The 18743-nt window shown below is 43.3% G+C and overlaps 1 protein-coding gene across 2 annotated transcripts; it reads right to left on the bottom strand.

The window, feature by feature from the left end:
• Nucleotides 1–2788: 2788 nt before the first annotated feature.
• On the bottom strand, nucleotides 2789–15762 carry ATMIN (ATM interactor). Of its 2 annotated transcripts, XM_021705701.1 has the most exons (4): nucleotides 15430–15762; nucleotides 6427–6552; nucleotides 5444–5643; nucleotides 2789–4798 (listed from the first exon to the last, which is right to left on the bottom strand). In XM_021705701.1, exons 1-4 carry the CDS (start codon nucleotides 15757–15759, stop codon nucleotides 2995–2997), a joined length of 2460 nt encoding a protein of 819 aa, XP_021561376.1. In that variant the 5' UTR covers nucleotides 15760–15762; the 3' UTR covers nucleotides 2789–2994. The 2 variants fall into 2 exon arrangements, with proteins under 2 accessions (XP_021561376.1, XP_021561377.1); XM_021705702.1 differs by lacking the exon at nucleotides 6427–6552.
• Nucleotides 15763–18743: the final 2981 nt, after the last annotated feature.

The following is an 18743-nucleotide window of genomic DNA, read 5'->3' as shown; positions in this document are numbered from 1 at the left end:
GGATTGGAACACTGCAACACAAGCGTATTTACTTGACCATCTTCTTGGTGGTAACAACATTATACTAGCCAACATCTTGATGAAGAAACTAGATGAAAATCCATGTCATTTAACAGTTTTTTAGATGTTGGGAGTATGAAGCCAGAAGACAGACATGCTCTTTCCCAGAGCCAAATCTGATCAGCGACACTTAACGCACTTCCAATGCGAATACACACATCTGTTGTGAAATGTAAGGAAAATTAAACTGCATGAATACTTGAGACTTCAAAGCTTTCGTCCCTAAATCCCCAAAGGTACACATTTCTCCTCCTCTTTTAAGAGGCTTCCGACAACCCGAGTGAGGAGCACTGCTTGAAATAAAGCGGAGTAAATGCTCCTTAAGAGTCAATATTAGATGGCAGGTTTTGGTGAGGTTTGGATTGGAATTAAGGTAAACCTTCTAAAACTGAGGCCATAAAGGATTACTTGAAAGTATCACTTGAAAGTATCACCCTGTCCATTTGCCACTACTAATAAAACAACTTCACAACTAGACTGACATGGATACACTTTCTTCTGTTCAAAAGAAGCTTCAAACCTTACTGAGCATCTTTCAGGTAAGTCTACAGAAATTTTGTTTTTATTTCCCCTTTATATCAAGGAATCAGAAATACAGATTGGGCTTTTTGCAAATTAGTGACTGAGCAAAGAACTACTCATATTCTAACCCTCTTACTTTTGCTCGTAACCTAGAATTACATTATTTACAAAGATAAAAGGGACCCCGTTACAAAATGATGCATGTCACCTTTGGCAAATGCATGAGTTGGAGTAATTGCCTTCGAAATTCTTCAAAAACTCAAAACTGTAAGGTGAATAGCTTTTATCAAAAACTCCACATCAAAATAGAAAATTTAGTAATGGAGTGTCTTTTCATTTTCTTCTACTAGGAAAATTATTAGTATAGTTTCATGAACAAAGGTAAAACAGTAATGAAAATAACTAGGTACAACCATTCCATCCTGTGACTATCAGAAGATGATGGGTTTGTGAAAAGTCAAGGCAACAAAATAGGTCACATTATGAGTACGTCAAAGAATTCACAAAAAAAGGTAGAATTCTCACTTCTCTTTAATCACCGAATTTCAGTTTTTACGAATAATCTTAGGACAATTCAGGTAACTAAGGTTTTGGGAGGGAACAGTTCTTGTACATGAAGAACTATGACATGCTCAACTGTTCTGTAAATAACTCTATTGGCTGGATTATCAAACATTTTCACAGAAACAAATTTTTTTAAAGCCAAAGATCACTGCATTTATATTTACAAAAAAGCCATAAACAAACATGCACTTCTCCTTTACTGGGAGAACTGAAATCAATGTTTGAACATTAAGGCAGTGACGATTCTAAAACAATTAAATTCTAAGTTAAGGCTTTATATTTGTTTTGAAACCCATAGTCATAGGCCACTGTGACCAAAGCAAACTCTTATCTACCAGGTTGGGTTCATCTCTCCAGGATATGTTATTTATTCACTACCAACTATTCTTCTATGGGATAGGAATTAGTAGTAACATCATCTATGTACTTGGGGCTATTAGTCCACTCCTTAGGTTTTATTTTGAGGATTTTGCCTTCAGCAGCATAAGCATGTGCCACAGAAGGAACTTTTTCTTAATAAACTTAGAAAACGTACTGGTTGCACCGATTTTTCCTTGACTGAAAGTTGGACAACAATCCTAAATACAGTAAACCTCCAAGGCATATATGACCATGCTCCCATCTAAAAACATGGATGTTCTTGATTACTGAAATAACTGGTCTTCACCTCCTTTTCCTTGAAGACTGGTATTGCCATCTAAACAAATAAAGCAACAAAATGCAGAATACCTTATTTTAGGAGGATCTGTTCTATACTTGCTATCCTCAAGGCACAAATAACATCCTTGCTAGGCCAATGTCTTTCCTTATTCAAGGAAAAGATGAGAAGTGGATGAGAAGATTCACTTTAGAATAATTGTTGATTGCACACTTGCCCTATCAACTTACACTGAAATTTAGCAGGTGGGGATGTCCTTTTCTCTTCCCCCCCCCCTTTTTTTTTTTTTAACATTTAGAGAGACAAAACTCAGATCCAGCCTACGGGTACACTTTGAGAAGCAGCTGTGGGAGCTCCACCCTCGCCTACCGGAGAGAGTAGGAGGGATGTTCCCAGAGCACACTCCAGTATGAGTTTCCACGGCTGGAATGACGTACGGTTACTCAGACTAGAAGGATCGCTATTTACACTAAGTGCTTGCCGCTACTTCTTGAAGCAGTAATTTTACAGCAACATGTCTTGTGAGGAAAGTACTGTACACTTGGGTTGGTATCAGCAATGGTTCATGTAGAGGAAGAACGGCATTGACTACATGGTCTCAAAAGCTAAAGACAGCTGTAGTTCTCCTTTGTCTTCAAGTCAGAAAAAAGTGAGATGTCAAAGCAGATGAAATCGCAGGCAGCATGAGTCCCACGCCATCGAAGCGCTGGCACTTACATCTGACGTGTGGCATCCCATTTCTTTAGATTTACTATCAGGAAACAGGAATTTCTAACAAACACTGTCAAATATTGTAGGTGCAACTTAAGCAAGACACATGTCCACTGAAATGTTTTGAAGATCTGAAAAGTCTGTACCCTAGTACCTGGTAAGCTTGGCTTCAGCTAATTGCTAGATGGGTTTGAAAGGTGTGAAATACACTTGTGTTTTTAAGATGGGAAGACTCACTATGACAGGGCAAATGTAGGCAACACAGAAACAGTATTTTTAGATCAACATCTTACACTTTATAATACACTCACATTTATACACAAATTTCATGTTTACAAGTACAAAAGGCAAAGACCCTCCAAGAATTGAAGTAAATGCATCAGTAACTACATTCAATAGTGTTAACACTGTTGTCCTGCTCTCCATTTTCCAAACCCAGAAGGAAATCGTAAACGCCGTCGCACGCTCAGACTTCATTTTTAGAAGTTGGAGACCGTGTGTAGTTCCGCACACGTCTGGGTTTCTACAGAGCTGAACTGAGATTCCATTGTGTTCCAGGCCAAATCGGCCAGAAGAAAGTCATCCATGGCTGTTTGAGTTTCGTTGCTGGTGAAGAACAAGCTCCCCAGGGTTTCGAAGCCAGAATTCATGGTCTGTGTTTCTGTACTGTTCAACTGAACTTTGCTCTCTACAGCAGGTATGTTTTTAGCAGCAGAGATTCCTTCAGTTTGGGTCTCTGTGTCAGATGAATCAGTACTCATGGAAAAGCTGGAGTGTTTCAGAATACTTCCCAGAGGCAGGTGGGGGCTACTGTCTAAAAAGAAGTTTAAGTCTGTCTGTGTCTGCGTGTCAAACATTTCAAGGCCTAAGAAATTAGAATTTCCCCTACAACTATAGGACTGAGCAGATGTGTCTGCAAGGAAGAAGTCCGTTTGGGTCTCTATGTCCAGTGATTCCAAGACAGGCTCGGTGGTCATGGTGTTAAGCTCACTCTCTTCAGTTTGAGTCTGGATATTTGAGGCGGACAAAAACTCTTCAATATCAAAATCGATTGCGGGATTCTGGGTCGGGCCAGATGGGAGCTGGGGGTCAGGTCCAGTATTTGTGTCAGACAAAAGACTACGATTGTCCAGTGTCTGACTGGGCAGATTACTTGACAAGATGTTTTCTAAATCGCTTAATAAATCTATAGTTTGGGTCTGGTTATCTGTCATGTTCTGTGAAGGAAGCATACTGTGCTGTGCACTGAAGTTTATAATCGGTGCAGATTTCTCAAGATCTTGATGTAAAGTCTTAGGGTGGTTCTGAGGTAACAAATCATGAGCGACGGTCTCCGCTACTAAGCTGCTGCTTATAATGCTGTCTGCAGAAACACCGTAGGGTGAATGGACGCTCCCAAAAATGTCAACAGCTTGGTCCATCTGTACTCGGTCATCTGTCAGACCTTGCATTCCACTGGTCTGGGTTTCTCTGGAGATCCCGCCTGACTGGTAACAGGCATCTATAAACGCATCAGTCTGAGCAGCTATGGATGAGGTCACCTTAGAACTGGGCAAAAACGTTTGCGTATGAACACTGATAGGAAGGGAGACTTGAGAACCAAACGTCAAATCTGTTTGAGAACAAGACGATACAGAAGAATCAGGCCCAGCCCACTGTGTGGAAGGTATGAAGGGTTGCGTGGCGTAAGACAGCTCTGTCTGTACGTTGATTGAAGAAATGCTGTTCTTCTGATATGTGTTCCCTAGTTCTTGTAAAGGATTAGACAGGCTCTTCCCCAAGTTCACTTGAACACCTGTACTAACTGGCTCCATAGCAACAGGACTTACAATTTTTGAAAGAGGGAGACTTTCCTTAAGACAGCCAGCCTCTGAATCTAGGCCGAGGATCAGGGTTCCGAATGACAAGGGCAGTATGTGCACAGCGCCCGGGGCAGAACCCTGATGATCGACACCCAACACCACAGGCTGGGCCGAGGAGTCGGCGGTAGGCACAAAGACAGGCATGGGAGAAAACTGCATAACAGGAAGTTTCACCAGAGCCACTTTGGGCTTGGGTAAAAGCAACTTCTGAGGGTATCTTGGAGGTGTTGTAAGAGTCTGCTTTCCGGCATTAGAGCTGCAAGAGTCTTCAAAAGAAGCGACCAGCTTTATATCTGAAGTTTCCAGTTCTTGAGTGTCTGGTCTTGGAACTGGTTGGGTGCTCAAGGACTCGGTGGGCTTACTGGACAACTTCTGGCTGGGCAGGCAGCTCTCCATTTTCCTTTTCTTACTAGGTGGATCCCTGAAACCAAGGACAGAGTAAAAAGAGAAAAACGAGTTTAGGCCGCAGCTTTCTTCTACCCTGGTGCGGTCTCTTCAATTACTTACGAATGCTGCTCCCCACACCTAGAGCAGAGGTCAGAATCCACCAGGTGAGGAGAGATCAATCCTTCTGTGCCCCTCTGAGAACTGGGCCTACTATATGGTGGGCAGAAGTGCAGGAACATGCGACTAGGGAAGGAGGAAGGGGGCATACCTCTAAGTACTCTAGCACTCAGCTCTGTAAGCACGAGGAAGTGAACAGATTATTTAATCCAACTTTTACCATTCCTAAAGTAGGAAGCTATTACTCCAAATATAAATTTGACCTTTAAGATGAGGTACAGTTTCACGATAAAACTTAACTCTTCAACAATCTAACATCCCTCTGGTGGAAAATGCTGGAAGTTGGGATTTTCAATTGGGAAGAAATAAGGAAGAACAACTGGGTTAGACAGATGTGGATCCTTTGCTAGTACTGCTCGCTTTTCCGAAAGCTCCCCTCTTCCACGTCATGTTTTTTCTCTGTTATTCCTCCTTTCTCTCTGCACTAACGGCTTTCCAAAAGTTTCATTTGAAATTCTTCCCACAGCGACTGACTCCTGGGCCACCGCTTCTTCCCCTTTACCTGTGCTCTGCTGGGATCTCGTGGCCAGTGCGGTAGACATGGGACTGTAACGCAGTTCTGCTGGCGTAGGGACAGCCGCATGTGCACTGGAAGGTCTTGCCGCAGTCCTCGGCATGCCTTTTCAAGTCCCACTCCGTGCCATAGGAATTGCTGCACTTACTGCACTTATGCTTCTTTTCAGCATGCATCTTCATAAAGTGCTAGGAAGAACATAGAAGGGACGAAAGTGGAAAACCTCATCTGCTCAAAACATTTCAAAAACCATCCCCGTACCTGCATTAACAATGACTTTGCATGACAAACTAGAGCAGTCTACATCAAAAGAAGGAAAAGCAGGCAAACTGCAGTTTATCACATGCCCCTTCTCCCTGTCACTGCTGCTTTGGGAAAAGTGAGGACCCTCTTTGGAAGCAATTCATAGTACCTGCCATTTAGGTTTTACAAATGAGTGCCGCAGGCAGGAAAAAGTCCTTCCCGCTTTTCTCAGGACCCCTCCAGCCAACCCTCTGGGAAGTATTTCAACTGCCAGTCTCTGCCAGTCCTACGTGACCTCTTTCCCCACTCACTGGGCCCCTCCCTCCTCCTAAGGCAGCTACTTCTGGAACTCTTCCTGACTTCAGAAGCTTTGTCCTTCCTTAGGAGAACTTTTCCTTTGTGCTTTGCTCCTCTGACCTAGGAGGCACACAGAGTCACGCAAGAGATCTGGAGTACACATTTCTCATTTGCTGCTGAACCGCTCTTCTTGTCTTTCTCTCTAAACCCTCTTCTGGACATCTCCTCCTCCAGAACAAGCCACGTCTCCTTCACTCTGGTTACACTTCATTCACGTCTTCCCCCAACAGGGAGACTCCTCGGTGGCTATTCTCACAGGCAGCTTTCTTGGAGAGTTCTCCAGTTACGTTTGGCGAGTGACAGAATGCACGTTAGGTTTATATCACCTGCATTTCATCCTCAGAGAAGTATACTTAAGACAAATAAAATACCTGTTTTACGAGAGAAAATTGAGAAAATGGTCTGTCAGGGCCTCTAGGGCATCCTTCAATTGGACAACAGTAGAATTTTGGTACAGTTTTCAAATCTTTTCTTATTGTTGGATTTACTATACCATCCTGCAAAAGAAAAAATTACTTTAAATAATTATTAAACAAACAAACAAACAAACAAAAACCCAGTGGAACTGGCTGGGACCAGAAACAAGGAATGACTAAAGATGGGCACAAGGGATCTTTTAAGGGAGATAAAAATGTTCTAAAATTAGATTGTGGTGCTGGTCACACAACTATGTGAATCTACTAAATAATTAAATTATTCACTTAAAATGGGTAAATGTTATGGTGAGCTAAATTATAGCTCAATAAATCTGTAAAAATTTTTCAAAACAAAAAAAACCCCCCATGTTGCTAAAAAATCTTCTATCCATTCCTTTAAAACTCCTCCTTCTAAACTTAAAATCTCTGTCCTTAAAGCCAGCTTTCTCTGTTTGTAAGTGGTATACTCACAGTTTCTCAGGCTCAAGATTTTGGTACCACCCTAATTCTTCCCTTCCCTTTCATCCCACCCTCCCTGAAAAAAAACCTCCTTTGACTATGGTCTAGGCCTTCCTCCTAGCATCATGACTTTCTCTGATCCTTAAACCCCTAAAGTAGCTGAAGCTAGTCGACGTAACTTTTTATACAGCAACTTGAATAGAGTCACCATGCTGTGTTTGAAATTTAATAATCATTATAGTAACCAGTACGTATATAGCTTTTATTACTGTGTCAGGCATTTATATATATTAACTTATATAATCCTCATCATCCTTTGTTATTAAGTATGTGACTGAATTTTTGGCTGGGAGTTTAAAATAACTGGTGACTTAATTTAGCTTGAAGTGCTCTGTCTTGGTGACCTCAATGAGCTCACATACTAAAGGTGTGAGACACCTATGACCTCCAGTATAATTCCTGTCTGGACCTAAAGGAAGGTGGTGGCGGGGGTGGAGGGGTGGGGATGGACCTCTCGACAGGTCACTGGAAACAACAGGACATGTACTCATGTAACCAGGGCTCAAGGGTAAAAGAGCACCTGGCTCCGCGGGTCCCAAAACAGACCAAGTCTGGCCACTCACCGCTGACACAAAGGCAGTGAGACAAGTGGTGGGGAAACAAGAAAGGGATTTATTTCAGTGAGTCCAGCACCAGGAAGACAGTGGACTCACATCTCAAAGACTATCTCCAAAGTGCTGAAAATACTTTCAGGTTTACGTAAGGAAAATGTGGGACAAAGGTCGGTGGGTATGTGCAGGCAGGCAGTAAAGGTCAGGTCAGTTGCTGTTTTGGGGTTAACCGCGCGGGGTCTTGCTGGTGTAAAGGCAGTCCCTATCGCTTGAGAGAATAGTTTTGGGTCAGCATCAAGGGATGCTTTGCCCCCTGGGTCTTTTGCCTGAGTCAAGAGATAAGCTGGAAAGAATAATGTCATCAATTAGAAAGTACAGACTGAGGTCAAAGTGGAGGGAGTAGAAGTCCCTGTTCATGCAGGCCACAGCATCTAGTGTTCTGATGAGAAAGGATTCATTACTGTTGGAACATGTCCACTTCCGTCTCTACCATTAATGTTTCTGGAGAAGTGAGAAATGAATGGTCATGTGGCTAAGACTCCTTCCCTTTGCCTTCCCAGTGGATCTTGAGAGGAACATGTTGATCTTGTTGAGTCTGTGTCCATTCATTTAGAGGGGAAAAGAAGCTGTTCTTGTTTTATTTTTACACAGCACAATTTATCTTTCCATATCAAATTCAATTAGTCCTCCATGTCTTCCACACTGGTCTATCCTTTTACAATCCTACTGTTTAGATATTCATATTCATTTGGGTTATTTAAGTGGTCTCTTACATAATTTTCCTTCCTCTTCTAATATTCTACCAAATTTGACCTTCTGAAAACTTATTTGTATGTATCACCTAACGGCGTGTTATGCCTCCAATCTCCCATTATAACCGTATCTTTTTCTGTTCCCTTTTCATACACCACCCAACTTAGCCTCACATTCTTCCCATTTCCAGTTGCACCGTCTATGAAGGCTCAATTTGTCCTACATTCTCCTGGCTCTCTTAAGGCAGACTGCGATGGCAGAAGAAGCACTTGGGCTGAAAGACCTATACACCACCTCTACCACCAATCAGGGGTGTGGCCTTAACCTCTCTAAGCCAGTTTATTCATTTCTGAGACAGATACAATAGTTAACTCTCAGGATTATCTTGTATTGGATTAGCATAAAGCGAGCCCAGATCATATTCTCAATAAACACTCCCTTGTTCTGCTTACCACCACCCAGATGTAGAGATCTATTTCCTGTTTGAATTCCAAGATAATAAAACTTAAGCTGTTTTAAATATTATCATTTTTTTCTAGAGTTCCTGTCTCTCCAACTAAATTTCTTAAGGGCAGAAACTATTTTGTACACCTCTTGGTATTGTCTTAATGTTTAAAGAAGAGAGCAATTGCCTGCTAAATGTAGAGTTTTTTTTTTTTTAAAGATTTTATTTATTTATTTGACACAGAGAGACACAGCAAGAAAGGGAACACAAGCAGGGGGAGGGGGAGAGGGAGAAGCAGGCCCCCCCGCCGAGCAGGGAGCCCAATGCGGGGCTGGATCCCAGGACCCTGGGATCATGACCTGAGCCGAAGGCAGACGCTTAATGACTGAGCCACCCAGGCGCCCCTCTAGAGCATTTTTTGAAAGGCAGTCCTGCATAGGGTAGTGGTTTTCAACCCTGGGGCCTGTGAAAAATCACATGAGACACTTAAAAAAAAATCTCTGTCTGGTTCCAACTCCAGGTATTTTGATATCATTAGTTTGGGGTGGGGACTAGGGATCCATATTTGGTTGTTCAATCTCCCCAGATGATCCCAAAGGACAGTCTAGCTTTGGAACATCTCATATAGTGGTTAAACCCTTGGGTTCTGGAATGTGGACTGCCATAGTTTGAATTCTCTACCTTGCCACTTTCTTGTGAACTATCTTGGTTTCGTTATCTATAAAGTAGGCAAAACAGGATCTACTTCAGGGCTGTTGTGGGGATTTAGTCAATAATGTACAGGGTTTGGAACAGTGCTTATCACATAATCACTCAGTTATTATTGCTGACTTACTTGCTGTGGAGAGTTTTGTTTCTTCTTTTGCTTTTTGCCAACCAACTTTACGCCAATGATCTAATCTAAACCAGTACTTTACATTAAATACTGTCCTTGTGGAAGTTGGACTGAAAGGCCCTTCTGTTAAAACACTGGCAGCTGCTAGCTTTAATGACAAGTGATGTGGTCTCTTATCACCAAACTCATCCTATTCACCAATTCATCTAGCGTTTGTTTGTTCGTTTTTTAATGAGATACTTTCAGTTAACTATTTTTTTTCCATCTAGTGTTATCAGCAAGAGAAAACGAAATGTGGGTAGAATATTAAGGAAGACTCAGAAATCACTTCATTCACCTAATAATTATCAAATTCTTCTTAGTGATATGCCAGGGAGATGGCCCCTTTCTATGTTCCAGGCTGTTCAAATGTTCCACAAAACTTCCTACAAGTTCGCTACAAAATTCATGCTCACTTCTAATACCCTCTCAACTCTACTTAGCATGCCTTTTATTTATTTTTTTAATTTTTAATTTTTATTTATTTTTAAAGATTTTATTTGTTTATTCATAAGAGAAAGAGAGAGAGAGGCAGAGGGAGAAGCAGGATGCCCGCAGAGCAGGGAGCCAGATGTGGGACTCGATCCCAGGACCCCGGGATCACAAGCCCGTGACCCAAAGGCAGACACTTAGCCAACTGAGCCACCCAGGTGCCCTAGCATGCCTTTTATTATCCCTTTTTAAACTCCCAATCATGTTCTCAAATACCTGTTCACTTCACTTTTTAAAAGTTAATGAACTTTTTTTTTCTGAGATGTTTTAGGTTCACGGCAAAATTAAGTAGAAAGCACCGAGAGTTCTCATATATCTCTCCCTCCCCAAACATGAACAGCCTGTTCCACTATTAACAATTATCCCCCACCAGAGTGGTACGTTTGTTACAATCAATGAACCCGCACTGGCACATCATTGTAACCAAAAGTCTTATATTAGGGTTCATTGTTGCTGTTGTACATTCTATGGCTTTTGACAAATGTGTAATGGCACATATCCACTATTTTCACTGCCCTAAAAATCCTCTGTGCTACACCTATTCCTAACATTCTTTCCCTTAAACTCACCCTGGCAACCACTAATCTTTTTTGCCTTTTCCAGAATGTCATATAGTTGGAATGATACAGTATGTACACTTTTCAGATTGGCTTCTTTGATTGAGTATGCACCTGACCTAAATTTCCTCCATGTCATTTCATGGCTTGATAGCTCATTTCTTTTTAGTGCTGAGTAATATGCCATTCTCTGGAGGTACCACAGTTCATCTATCCATTCACCTACTGGTGAACATCTTGCTAGCTTCCGAGTTTTGGCAATTATTCACTTCTCTTTATGTGTCTTCTACCACCTCCCTCACCTTTCCTTTCTCACTGTTACATCATTAGTTCAAGTCATCCTGACTCTGGACTTTTATCATTAACCTCTTAACTCATTTCTAGAACTTCAATCTCTTTTCCATTCACTTTGCCAGATTCCTTTTTCTAAAGTATAGCTCTCATTACGTCATTACCTCACTCAAACATTTTTAGTGGCACCCCAAATCTACCCGAGTCCAAATTTCTCTAGCTTGAGACATTCAAGTCCCTTACTATATATATATATAGCTTTGAATTGTCTTTCTTTTCTGTTACTTACCCCTTTTGTCTAATGGAACTACTTAAAATCCCCAAACCTTTTCAAGGAGAGGAATGTATTTGTATCTTCTCTTGTATTTGGGAATGTTTGGACAGAATAAATGTTCAAAAAAAAAAAAAAACTGGGAGCATTATACTGAACATGTTCATGTGGCCATCTAAGCCAAAACTATATCATGCACCAGGATGAACCACTAAAGACAGCCGTAAAGGACATCAACAATCCCCCTGTGGCCTTTATTATAGGCATGGCAACAACCTGAGAGTGTTCACTTTCCTGCTTTCTGAGGGCCAACTCCTCACCGTCCCCATCACCATCTCCCCATCCCAGTTCCAGGGCCTTCCTGTCCTGAGACAACAAACTCAAAAGATAGGATGGCTGAGATGAGGATGGGGGAGATAAGAAATGGGGATGGCACAGTACCACATGAACCGCAGTGAGAAAGTCATGTTCTATTCTGGCATCCTCTATATATGTTCAAAAACAAAATTCACCAGACTTTTCGTACTTTATCTTTTGTATGCATGACTAAAAAGAGAACACAAAAAATACTTCATGTTTTGCATTCCTTTTTTGGGTACGTTACATACAAAACATTTTAAAGTAAAACACATTTCAAAAATATTTACGAAACATTTTAAGTAAAAGAATTTGGAAAAAAAGATCTGAGAGGAAACAATAAAAAAAGATGGAAAAAAGTAAACATACAGAAGAGAAAAGCAGGAGTAAGGACACACTTTAAGGAGAAAGGGTAAAAGGGAAGGATTTTAAGAATAGTGGGGGTGAATAAAAGGCATTATAACTACACCAGCACCTGACTGCCTTCACAGAAAGCATCCAAGAAGAAAATGAGCTCGCTCTGTTGTCTTCTCATTGTAAATTTAAAATTGGAGGTCTTTGTACAATATGGCCTATAGAGTGACTTGGAACCTTTCTTTTCCTTTTTTTTTTTTTTAAAGATTTTATTTATTTATTTGACATAGCGAGAGAGAGCACAAGCAAGAGGAGCAGAAGAGGGAGAAGCAGGCTCCCTGCTGAGCAAGGAGCCCGATGCGGGACTTGATCCCAGGACCCTGGGATCATGACCTGAGTAGAAGGCAGACGCTTAACTGAGCCCCCCAGGCGTCCCTTTGTTTTGTTTTGTTTTTTTTTCTTAAACAACAACAACAACAAAACAACTTCCTTGCTAATCATTAAAAGCAAACCCCAGACTGAACATAATACAAAATCCTTCAAGCCAGGTTTTAAAAACATAAATGCTGCTGGGTAAGAGGTTCTTTAAGGGCCCTCCTGTCCCCTTCACTGCTTTCAAACAAGGAATAAAAGAATCTCTGAGAAATGTCCATTTACTCCTACTCTTCCTTTCTCTTAATCCCCAGCTTTCATTTCCCCAGGGATCCCCCTGTAGGCAAGGATAGACAGGGCATTTCCAACTTCCTAACAGGAGATGAAATATAAGAACCCGCATAAAACCAAATGGCAGCATGCCCTTACACCTTACAATTCAATCCCCATTCTTACCCACCATCCTTTAGAAGGGTTTGTTAATTATTTACATTAAGAAGGGAGTATTTGTTTGTGGGCAGGGTACCTTGTGAAGAAAGTCTAGAATAAAATAAGGACCATATAGCAACTAATGGGGAAGGGGATAAAAACATTATCATAACCTAGAAAAAATAAAAACTAGGAAAGATACTAAAATTTTGCAAGGAGCTGTAACCAAGAGAACCAGTAGGAAAAATTCCCACTGAATATTATGCAAATCTGCCAAGCAGCTATACTCAGACCACCTTCAGGGCAGAAAGTAGGCAGGCACTGGATTGATACTGGATTCTCTCCAAACAGCTTTCAAAACCACAAGAGCTCCCAGTCAGCTCTCGTCCCCAGGCCTCCTCCTTCTCCTTCCCTCCTTCTAATACTTTGAAAACAAGTGTCAAGAGTAATGTTTGAACTCAAGAGCCTTCTCCTCAGAATGCAGACGGAGAGGAGAGATTCACCACACTGGTATGGCTATTTTGTCACATAGGTCATGCTCATGAAAGAAAATGAACCCCTTTCCTCCAATACAGCAGATGCTCGGGGGGGTCTGGGTGCTGTGGTTAGAAAGCCAAAACAAGGCAGGAAAGTGAGCCTCTTTGACAAGAAAAAAACCCAAAAACAATGATGGTTCTGGATGAGATTTCTTTAATTCCTCCTGAAACAGGCCTCCCTAGTGATCTACGAAGGAAAATCAGGAGAGCCCACTTTTCCCTTCAGCATTTTTAGTTCAGAAAGGGATCTTGAGTGCACTGTGCTGTCTTCAGACAAGAGATCAGTGTCTGAAAACCGGCTTAGAAATGGGAGAATGACTTCACACAGGTTCTAAGCAAGGGAGGATACCGCTGCTTTGAAAAGTCCAGTAAAGATCTGATTATCAAAATTTGTATTTGCTTCAACTACTCCTCCTCCTTAAGCCTATTATATTTTATATTTTGTATGTGCACTGTATATTGCATGTGTTTGTATATTTCGTATATGTATGGGTATCTTCAGATATTCGTAAACTTAACATATTTTAAAAAACATAATTAGAAATAAACCTATTATATGCCAACACACTAGTCCTGAAGAGTAAATGGTATCTTTGTGCTGAACAGATGCTTCACAAAGTCTTGAGAGCGAGAGCGCTCCAGATAGCAATTCCAGAGAAAAGGACACTAAAACTGTTACAAAGCGCTTGTTAGAGTGATCTTTGGGCCAATACAGTCCTGGTCAGACTGGAAGCTTCTCTTGTGCTCAGAGATGTAGAGTGTCCTGGTTGTTTCTCAGGGAGGACATGATACTAAAAGTGGGTGATGGCCGTTGTATACAAGTTGAGAGAACCAAGGGACGTAGAATTCCTACAAACCATGTAGTTCACCCACTGGAATTAAAATATAAAGAAAAGGAAGGATTTCGTTAAAATTTAGTATGAGAGAGAAAACACAAGATCGAAGACCATTCATTCCCGAAGACCACTGAAGAGTTACCGCACTTGGGTCCTGGAAGAAACGGAATCTGTTCTGAGGAAAACTGCAGCCCCACCTGCAGGGCCCTCCTCAGTCACATTTCCTGACTGGACTCCCTCATCTTCACAGGGGAACGATGTTGCATCTGTTCAGCTGGTGCGGGAGGGGGATTCCCTCTCCTGGGCAACATGTCTGTCCTCCTATAACCTCGAACCTCCTGGCAAATTAAATTCTTATCAGAAGCCTGATTCTAAGGAAGTCTCCAAGGAGGATTTACCTGAAGGGCAGACAGAACATGCAACACGCTAGGTATTTCAAACTTATTCCTGAATCAATTCAGACCATCAAAAGCTACATTCACAAAACTGCTTTGAGTATCGTGCTTTGGAATTATGTCACTGTTGACACAGAGAGAAGTGAGTAAGAAGTGGAAGGAAACTTCCTATTGTAATGACTGGGAAATTGTAACTTAACAGGTCTAGGGTGGGGCCGGACATCTGGATTTTCAGTGAGCTTTCCACAGATGTGCACTAAAGGTTAAAAATCACTGCCCCATTTTACAGAGGGTGGAAGGGACGTTCACACTACTGTCATGTTAACATACGGGTTGCCTTTTAAAAGAAGACCTGGAGAAATTTCCCTTACGTCTCATTCCTGAGCAAACCCGAGTCTATCAATACTGTGAAAACGTGTAACTGAAGGTGCTTCGAGGCAAATCTGCAGCCCCCTTTTAAAAACCGGGCAGAACCTAAAGGCCTCAAGGAGGTATTGTGGGTGTGGTGGAAAGCACTGGGGCTTTAGACCAGGTTTAAATCCCAGCTCTAGTCCGGCTGCGCAACCGGCTTCTCATCAGCAGTGTGAGGAGGAGGATGAGACGGACCTCACGAAGTTGCTGGAACTACCAAGGTCCGTGTGTCGAATGCCCGGGCCGCGAAGCCAGGAGCGAGCAGTCCTGGCTCGTCCGAGCCCGACAGCGAGTGGCATGACACAGTGTTTTCCTACTGCGCGTTCCTGCGTGCTAGCTCCCACTCTGCCCCGCCGGGACTCCCTGGCCGGTTTGGCCCGTTTTGTGGTTGGACGCCGGCCGGCGAGGCTGCACACACACGGCGCAACCCCGGCCGCGCCGCCCCGCACGCCCCAGCCCGCGCCCGAGCCCCCCAGCGCCAGGCCCGGGGAGGCGCCGTTCCGCGGCGAGCTCACCTGCAGGCGGTGGCTCTTGACCAGGTGCATGTTGAGCGCCGGGCTGTTGGGCAGGATTTTGCCGCAGCCGCGCACGGTGCACAAGATGTTGGTCCGCACGGCCCGCGACAGCTCGCTCACCGACGGCTGGATCAGCTCCCGGGCCGGAGGCGCCGGACCCGCGGGCTGCTGCCTCGCCGCCGCGGGCCGCGGCCGGCTGCCCCTCAGCCTTCCGGGGGGCCCCCACGGGCCCGAGGCGGCGGCGGCGGCTCCCCTCGCGGCCGTCGGGACGGTCGGGGCGCCCGAAGCCAGAGCCGCGGACCCCGCCGCCGCCGCCTCAAAGGCCGCCATGGCTCCCGCACGGCAGAAGGACCGAGCGAGCGGGCCCCGCCTCCCGCCGCAGCCACTTCCGGCAGGGGGCGGGGCCTCCAAGCTCATTAGCATCCGGCGGGGCCGAGACGCCCCCTGCCGGCCATAGAAAAAGCGTCTGCGGGAAGCCGCCGCCGGGTGAGGCAGGAGGGTTACAAAACTTAACAGGGGTTCTTGCGGACAGGTCGAAGGTATTGGTCCCACTAATGCATTCTTCATCTTCCCACAAAACTTAACCTTGGGCAATAATTGGATAGAACAAAAAGCAGTACGTTCAGGAACTTTATTTCCCCAAAGATTAGAAACAACCCAAATATTCAATGGCAGGAGAGGCAATAGTAGTTAATTACATCTATTGTTTATTGAGGGCTTACCAAGTGCTAGACACTGGGGAAAGCACTTTTCATTTCCTATCTCATTTTGTCCTCAAAACAAGTGTAGCGGATACATACTATAAGTTTTCCCTCATTTTGCAGAGAAGAAACTAGCCCTAGGTCGCATTGTACAAATGAATGAGTTGCTATGATTGTGTTAATCATTTTAAGGGAGGCTGGATTTACTTGCCTGTATCTTTTTTGTTTTGCCTTGTTTTTGCCTGTCTCTTAACTGCTGAAATCCGATTACTGTTTAGGGGACAGTATGACTCAGGGCAGGGTTCCAAAACCTAAGTACTTAGAAGGACTAGCTAGACCAAGTAAATGAGCAGAGGAGGCCAGGTGTAGACAAAAGGGAGAAGTGAGGACTGTAGTGAAATGGAAAATCTATCCTTTGTTTAAAGGGGGGCAGCTGCTACTCATCTGTGGTTTCGTTAGATTTATTTTTCAAGGTTTTTATGTGAAAACTTCCAACTTATATATCAGCAGCTGTACTAGTTTTCTATTGCTGCAGTTACAAGTTACCGCAATCTTGGCTTAAAACAACACAGATTGTGTCAGAGGTCTGACACAAGTACTAGGCTAAGAAAAAAGTGTGGGCAGGGCTGCATTTCTTCTGGAGGCTCTATAGAAGAATCTTGCTTACTTGCCTTTTCCAGTTTCTCAAAGTCAGTAATGGTGAGTTGAGTCTTCATCCCATCACGGACTTCTCCCTCTGCTCTCTCCTATTCCTGGTTCCACTTTTTTTTTTCCCCCTGTTCCACTTTTGAAGATCATTGTGATTACAGTGGCTCCATTCAGGAAGTCCAGAATAATCTCCCCTTTGCAAAGTCCCTTTGCCTTGTAAGGTCATGTATTTACAGATTCCAGGGGTTAGGATGTGGACATCTTTGAGTAGGGGGCATTATTCTGCCTATCACAGAAGCTAATTCTGATTTTAAAAGTACTGTGGGACAAGCGAACAAACCCTACAACTATGTGTGTGGGGGATAGCATCTACAGGCTATTGTTTCTTTTGGTACGGTAAGAGTACAAGCTCTGGAATCTGACTGCCTGGGGTCAGAGTGGGGTCAGCCACCTACTAGCGTAAGCCTAAGCTTCGGTATTCACTGGAGTAGAATTAGACTAGTAATGCTGTCTGTGTTATAGGATTGTTGTGAAAACACGATAATGCACATAAAATTCTTAGCTCCGACATAGTAGGTACTCCATAATGTTAGCTATTCATTTTTGGAGACCCTACCTAATGTACAATAAATTCCTTTGGCCGTAGAGGTCCTTGGGTCTGCACTTATTGATCCATCTGTTCCCAAGACTGCATCTGAATGCAGTATGTCTCTGGATCATCAAGTACATAATAGAAGTTCCAGTGCAAGACAGTGACATAGGAAGAAATTGAACTCACCTCCTCCATGGAATACACCAAATTATACCTATTTATTTTTTAAATTTTTTTAAAGATTTTATTTATTTATTTGAGAGAGAGAGAATGAGAGACAGAGAGCACGAGAGGGAAGAGGGCAGAGGGAGAAGCAGAACCCCTGCTGAGCAGGGAGCCCAATGTGGGACTCGATCCAGGGACTCCAGGATCATGACCTGAGCCGAAGGCAGTCGCTTAACCAACTGAGCCACCCAGGTGCCCAATTATACCTATTTAAAGAATAATTCCTCCTAAAGAAGAACTGAGGGCCAACTGAACATCAAGTACAAAAGAGAGTTCCATGTACTCTCATTTCCTTAAGTAGGTGCCTCTGTCTGGGAGGGCCATAGGGTACAGCCTCAAGTGATTCCACTATAGGCTGGATAATATGATTCGTGTCTTCCTTGCTCAGGCTCCGATTGCACATCACTGCCAAGCACCCAGGAGGGCTGTGAGCCTGTTAGAATCCATCTGGGAACCTGCAGGGCCTCTGTGCAGACCTAACAGAGGCATTCAGGCACCGAGCAAAAGTGCCTACCACATGTGCGCACAGAGGGACAGATGCTCGATACCACGTCTATGTCTTCAAGGAAATTAGCATTATTGAGCCCCTGCAGACTCAGGGCCTCACTGTGAGATAATGGAAGTGTCTATGTCATTTGCTAATTACATCTAAAAACATATATTTCACGTATCTGTAATCTGTAGACATTACCATTACATTATAAAGCATTGTTCAGCCCTGCTTCTCTGATGGTATTTACATATTTGTATATTAAGCCTGTTTTTGATTTTCATCAAAAGTAACCAATGGGCGCCTGGGTGGCTCAGTTGGTTAAGCGACTGCCTTCGGCTCAGGTAATGATCCTGGAGTCCCGGGATCGAGTCCCGCATCGGGCTCCCTGCTCGGCAGGGAGCCTGCTTCTCCCTCTGACCCTTCCCCCTCTCATGTGCTCTCTGTCTCTCTCATTCTCTCTGTCTCAAATAAATAAATAAAAAATCTTTAAAAAAAAAAAAGTAACCAATGTACCAGTTTTTAAATATCTTCATTCACAAATTGGTGTCTTCGTCTCTGCTTTGACCACTGGCTGACTTCATTCTAATTGTTCAACCTTCTAGCAGCTGGAGGCACCTGAATGTTGTTACATGGCTATTTTATCTCAGGCTTTATT

This window comes from Neomonachus schauinslandi, chromosome 16 (genome assembly GCF_002201575.2).
Source record: "Neomonachus schauinslandi chromosome 16, ASM220157v2, whole genome shotgun sequence".
Lineage (NCBI taxonomy): Eukaryota > Metazoa > Chordata > Mammalia > Carnivora > Phocidae > Neomonachus > Neomonachus schauinslandi.
Note: the sequence above shows the minus strand (reverse complement) of the source record. Positions and strands in the feature narration are given on the sequence as shown.